Source organism: Carlito syrichta, unplaced genomic scaffold (genome assembly GCF_000164805.1).
Source record: "Carlito syrichta isolate Samal-C Ts95f unplaced genomic scaffold, Tarsius_syrichta-2.0.1 Scaffold307277, whole genome shotgun sequence".
NCBI classification, from domain to species: Eukaryota; Metazoa; Chordata; class Mammalia; order Primates; family Tarsiidae; genus Carlito; species Carlito syrichta.
Window position 1 is genome coordinate 293692 of NW_007251373.1, and position 6582 is coordinate 300273.

The 6582-nt window shown below is 52.1% G+C and overlaps 1 protein-coding gene across 1 annotated transcript in view; it reads right to left on the reverse strand.

The window, feature by feature from the left end:
- Positions 1-6582, reverse strand: part of LRRN4 (leucine rich repeat neuronal 4) — a 9241-nt gene that overhangs the window by 240 nt on the left and 2419 nt on the right. The window contains exons 4-6 of the mRNA XM_021715678.1: positions 5427-5631; positions 2599-2736; positions 1-862 (exon numbers count right to left, since the gene is read on the reverse strand). The exon at positions 1-862 is cut by the window's left edge and continues 240 nt beyond it. Coding sequence (XP_021571353.1) covers positions 1-862; positions 2599-2736; positions 5427-5631 — 1205 coding nt within the window. The remainder of the gene's footprint in view (positions 863-2598; positions 2737-5426; positions 5632-6582) is intronic.

Genomic DNA, 6582 nt, shown 5'->3' on the forward strand with positions numbered 1-6582 from the left:
CCCCACCTCCGACTGGTTCCCCGCCCCGCCCTCCGCCGCGTAGCGGATCCGGTACCCGTGCACCACCGAGTTGGGTGCGCACCAGCGCACCAGCGCCGACGTGTCGGTCACCTCCGCCACCCCCTGCAGCCTGGGCGGGTCTGGGGGCGTGTCTTCTCCGCTGAGGCCCGGGCACAGGCACCGCGAGCGCCTCTGCAGCTCCGCGCAAGGGGTCTGCAGGTGCCTGCAGGGATGGTAGTCACAGGGGACATGCCGGCCGGGCGATCCCACCTCCTCCGTCGCCCCCTCCTCCTCCTCACTGTAGTCATCCAGCAGTAAGACCGGAATCCCGCCCTCGGAAGAACTCGGGACGGGGGCCGAAGGGGTCGCCTGTGTCCCCCGGCCTGGCCGAGGCGTGCTCATGCGGGTCCACGAGGTGGGGTGGGGGCCTAGGTGTTTGCTGGCCAGCGGGGTGGAGGCAGCTGAGGCGTTCGGCTCCAGGGTGAGGCCGGCAGCATGCGGTCCTTGGGGCCGGGTCCCGGGCGGAAGGCTGGGGTGGCTGAGACCTGACGCAGAGCGGGTGGCGGAGAGGACAGCCTCCTTCCTTCTGTCTCTGTGCGGCCGTGCAGCTGGTGTGATGGAGCCCGCAGGGAGGAGAGGGGCCCAGGAGGCACTCCGCTGGCCTCTCGCAGGCTGGGTGGCCGAGGCTGTCCTGGGCGAGCCCGAAGGACTCCGTGTAGATGGTGCCAAGGAGCGAGAGCGCGAAGCAGGGAGGATGGCGCTCTGGTCCCACTGGCACACTCGGGGCAGCTGGGAGAGGGACAACGGGGCTGGGAAGGGGCGGCCGGGTCCCGCTGCCGGTGTGCACATGGTGTCTGCCGCCCTGGAGGGGAAGCAGCCAGTTAGAAGGGGCCGGCTCCAGGGATGCTTCCTTGCTTGGCTTTGAACCCACAGCGCCACGCCGGATCCACACGTCTCTGCCAGGTACCTTGTGGTACACACTCCACACACACCTCACTGCCTCGTGGGAAACCCTTGGGGGAGGCTCCTGTCACCACTCCTTAATCAGGCCAAGCACTGCGAGAGGCAGTCCAGATTTTCTGAGTGTCCTCTGCCACTATGTTCCTCACCTGTCTGCTTTCTGGCAGTGAGTAGTAGTCATAATATTCATACTCACACTGGCTACCATTTCTGAGTGCTTGCCACGTGTTAGGGATTGTTCCTCACACTCTACTATAACAGTTGATTTAATCTGCACTACCTTAACATTTCACAGATGGGCAGGTAGAGGCACAAAGAGGTTAAATAATGTAGCCAGGTCAACAGTAGTAAGTAGTATATAGCCAGACTTTGGCTCCAGAGCCAGCACTCTTGACTTTTCCTTTCCTTTTCCTTTTCCCCTTCCTTCCTTTTTTTTTTGGTCAGGGTCTTACTCTACTGCCCAGGTTAGACTGCAGTGGCACAATCCCAGCTCACTGCAGCCTTGACCTCCTGGGCTCAGGGGATCCTATCGCCTCAGCCTCTCCAGTAGCTGAGACTATAGGTGTGCACCACCACACCCAGCTAATTTTTTGATTTGCTGTAGAGATGAGGTATCACTGTGTTGCCTAGGCTGATCTCGAATTCCTGGCCTCAAGCAATCCTCTGGCCTCAGCCTCCCGAATTGCTGGGATTACAGGCAAGAGCTACCATGCCCACCCAGGCTCTTCATTCATACCATGGTGAGACCCTTGCCTGCAAAGGGCCTGGGTGCTTGTCTTTGGAGGCAACATAGGTGGCAGGGCAGATTGAGCCCCACTTCACAGCTGGGCTTGGGTGGGAGGCAAGAAAAGAATCTGCAGATGAGGATGGGGGTTGGCTCCCCAAGAGAGGCGGTAGCTGGAGGAGCTGGTTTGAGAGTGCTGAGGAACCGGGCATGTCACCAGTCCCCGAACCCCTATCACCTCCTGGTGGCCAGCCTGGATGTGGCTCTCCACTGCAAAAACAGCTCTTCCAGCCAATAGCCTTCATAGGGATTCTTCTTTTTCTGTTGTACAAGGGCTCTGTAAGCCCATTGGTCTTGGGTGACTGACCCAGGAAGAAGCACATCAGGCACTGTCTCAGGAATTCAGCAGGGCCCAGTGGCTAAGAGCACAGTTTTGGAGGGAAATTGATTCTGCCTCCTCCTTCCAGCAGCTGAATGAATTTCAGCAAGCACCTCACCTCTTCGGGCCCCATTTTTCTCATCTGTAAAGTAGGGCAATGATAACACCCACTTTGACAGAGACAAGCTAGTCATTCACTTAACCCACCTCCTTTTCCTCCTGGGCACACAGCTAGACTACATTTCCCAGACTTCCTTGCAGGCAGGTGTTGCTCCTGACCAATGAATGTGAGGGGAAGTAGGGAGCTCCGCCTCCCAGCCCGCCCCATTCAAAACCTCCCTTGTCTGCTCCTCCGTGCTCTCTCTTTTGGCAGGCTGGAACGGAGGCAACCTCCATCGCCTGGACCCCTGAGTGTGAATACATAAGGGAGTCCGCCCCGCTCAGCACTGCCAAAGTGCCTAGCACGGTACCGGAGAACTTCAGCTCCTGAAGGCTGGCGCTCACCCCTCTGTCGCCTGCTTTGAAAACGTGTTACCTGCTTAGGATGGTTCTCTTTGTATCCACTAGGAGCCAGGATAGCTCACAGCTGCAAGTGAGGGGGTTGCCAAAGAGGTTGACGGATAGAACCTGGGAAGAATCCAGGGTCCAAGGAGGAAAGGAACTCAAGTTGCAGCTGAAACACACGAAACAATTAAGTCAGGCTTTTACAATGGGGCCGAAAACATTCCCAGAGAGGCATGGTGGCATCATGGGAAAACCATTCTAATAGGGGTTAGAGGGTACTGTTTTGGGCAAAACCCTTCATGGGGATAATGCCTGAATCCTCCCATGCTGGATTCCTGCAAGGGTAAATACTTTAATATGTACTTAGAACTATGCTTGGCACAATAATAATATGTATTATTATTGTTACTGAGCATTTCCACTGGATGTCTCAGAGGTCTTCAGTATCCAGCAGGCAGTTAGATACATGGGTGTGGGGCTCATCAGAAGGTCTCGCTGGAGATACCCAGTTGAGCATTCTCAGTACAAAGATGGAGGAGGAGGCGGCATCAAGACTGGATGGTGCTTACTGTGTAGGGTAAGAAATGACTTGCAAAAAAGTTAGAAGTGGAAATAGGTGAGGACATTGAGAAGACCTAGCCAGGAAGGCTGGAGAAGAACCAGGTAGCATCTTGAGGTCAAGGAAATAGAGAGCGTCAACAGGAAGGAAAGAAATGGGCTCAGGAGACAGAGGAGTGCCCTCTGGACTTGGCAGCTGACATGGGTGGTCAGGTTGCAGTGAATTCACACATGGAGGGATGAGCAGAAGTGATCACCACCACTGAACCTGGGACACGTGCTCTTCTTGGGGCTAAATTGCTTTTCTCCTCTGGCATTCACCTGGTGATCTTGGACTCCTCTTTAGAGATATGGATCAATCATATTGTTCCATTCTGGTGGATCATGACCCAAACCTGTCTTATTATTATTATTATTATTATTTTGAGTTGGAGTCTCACTCTGTTGCCCAGGCTAGAGTGCAGTGGCATGCTCATGGCCACTGCAGCCTTGACTTGCTGGGCTCAGGTAATCCTTCTGCCTCAGCCTTCCAAGTAACTGGAACTACAGGCACATGCCACCATGCTCAGCTAATTTTTTGATTTATTGTAGAGATAAGGTCTTGCCAAGTTGCCCAGGCTTGTCTCAAACCCATGGGCTCAGGCAATCCTCTCCCCTCAGCCTCTCAAAGTGCTGAGATTATAGGCATGAGCCACCGCGCCCGGTCTATTATTATTATTTTGAGTCAGGATCTTACTCTGTCACCTAGGCTAGAGTGCAGTAGTATGATCATGGCTCACTGCAACCTCTAACTCCTGGGCTCAAGTGATCCTCCTGCCTCACCCTCCCTCGTAACTGGGACTACAGGCACTCACCATCATGTACACGTTTTTTTTTTAAACAATTTTTTTGTAGAAATGAGTCCTTGCTATGTTGTCCAGGCCGGTCTCGAACTCCAGGACTCAATGTGATCCTTTCACTTGGTTTCTCGAAGTGCTGGGATTAGAGGCGTGAGTCACCACGAAGCCCAGCTTCCACCCGCCTTATAACATAGCATGTGGGGGCATGTGTCTCTGCTGTTGATCACAATGTATTATGATGATTGGCAATGTCTGCCACCTTTACTGAGCTGTGAGCTCCCTGAAAGCAGGAGCCATGTTGTCAACATCACCAATGTCATCATCACCATCACCATGATCATCTTTACTAATATCACCACCACCACCATCACCATCACCATCATCAGCATTCTCACCATTATCATTATCACCGTCACCATCATTATCACCATGACTGTTGCTGTCACCATTATCACCACGACGATCACTGTCACAGATTTGCCATCATTACCAACATCATTGCTATCATCAATATCAATCACCATCATTACCATCGCTGTCATCACCGTCGTCACCATCATCCCCACGACTATCACTCTCACACATTCGCCATCATTACCAACATCCTCACCATCATCACCATCGTTACCACCATTGCCATCATCACCATCATCCTCACCACGAATTTTATAGGACTACCTGCCAGGTGCCAGACATTGAGCTGAGTGCGCTACTCAAACCATCTCTTCTTCCTTCATGAAAAGTCTCAAAGTGAAGTCTTATTGTGATATCTGTGTTTTATAGATGCACAAACTTCACAGTGTTTGTGTTCTGGCACTTTACACACTTCTTGGGTTTGTATAGGGCTCACAGAGGGAGTCCGAGCCAGGGAGATAAAGCATTTCCCCTCACAACATTGTGTGCTCAATACCTATTTGTTGAATGAAGGGAAGTATGAATGAGTGGTTCTATCTCTGCTTTGAACAACTGTAAAGTCATTTTGCGTCCTCTTTAGTGGCTGCATTGTGTAAAACAGGACTAACGAGACCTGTCCCTAGACTTAGCAGAGCTCCTCTAGCAATAACAATACTTCCATCCCTAGACTTGCTCAAACCCTGGAAGGGCTGAACTTGCATAACATGTGGGGGAGGAGGTAGATCCAGACAGCGGAGGGACCTGAGGTTATCACCTTCTCTTCCAACTGGAAGTTTCTCGGTGTGAACTTAAAAGAAGCATTAAGGGCCTTGGAGTCAGGAGTTCTAATATTACTCTGGACTGAGCTGCATGGTTACCAATCTGCATGCACCATCTGAGACTTGCCCAAGATATCACCCAAAGGGGGAGGAAGGAAGAACAGAGCTCCAGCGAGGATGTGGAATAACAGTGGGAGAAAAATTAAGGTTCAGTTTGTTCTATAAACTTCAATGTGGTGCAGTGGACAAAAATCAGTCATGTGATTAAGATGCGCCTCAGAAACACTTACTTCTGGAACAGAAGGAACTGTAGACGGGGAGTATCTTGAAAGATGGGCGTGTGGACAGAAGTAAGTACCCGGGAGTCTTGACAATCCAGCAGCTGCAGGCTGGGGGTCACCTTGAAGATGTCCCCCTCCAGGACCCTCAGCCTGGGCATCCTCCTCAGGTAGAGGGATGTGAGCTGTGGCAGGTCTCTGATCCACCCGGACTCAACTGAAACACACAGAGGAAACTTTCTGCTACCCAGAAAGGCACAAACCCAGGAGGGCAGAGCAGCATTAAGGAAACAAGAGTGATAAGGTGGAGTTGGGAACAAGGTTGTAGCTGAGCACTGGCACAGACAGCAGCCCTGAGGAACTCAGAAGCATGGCCATTTCAGCTGGAAGGGTCCTGGGGGATAACCAAACCTTCCTTCCTCTTAGTCCAAGTTGGCCAAGGCCAAAGAGGAGACTGATGGGACCAAGACCACACAGCTGGGAAGGGACAGAGACAGGACTCAAACCTAGGACCCTGTCTCCAAGTCTGCTGCTGTCCACCTTCTTGTTAAACTCCACACAAAAAAGTAACTGGACTTCACTCTGATGGCTACCAGGAGAGGAGGACTTTTGAGGAATGTAACTAAGGAGGAGAGAAGCACGAAACAATTTTGTGGCTATCCTAATGAATGGAAACCTGCCCCTTCCCTTCTGAAGTTCCTATTCTCACTCATTTTATTTTTGTCTGTGGAACAGGTGGTTGTAGACGCATGAGTTCTTCCCCTTCACCTTCCTTTTCTCTTTCTTTTTTTTCTTTTTTGAGTCAGAGTCTCACTCTGTTGACTAGGCTGGAGGGCAGTGGCACGATCACGACTCAATGTAGCTCTACCTCCTGGACTCAGGCGATCCTTCCGTCTCTGCCTCCCGAATAACTGGGACTACAGGCGCACGCCACAATGCCAGGCTAATTTTTGTTTGTTTGTTTTGTAGAGACGAGATCTCACAATGTTACTTATCTCGAACTCCTGGGCTCAAGAGATTCTCCCACCTGGGTCTCCCAAAGTATTGGATTACAGGCGTGAGCCACCGCACCCGACACACTGGTGTAACTTTTTTTTTCTGAGTTGGAGTTTCACTCTGTCGCCCAGACTGGAGTGCAGTGGCCGCTCCCGGCCACCGCGGCCTCGAC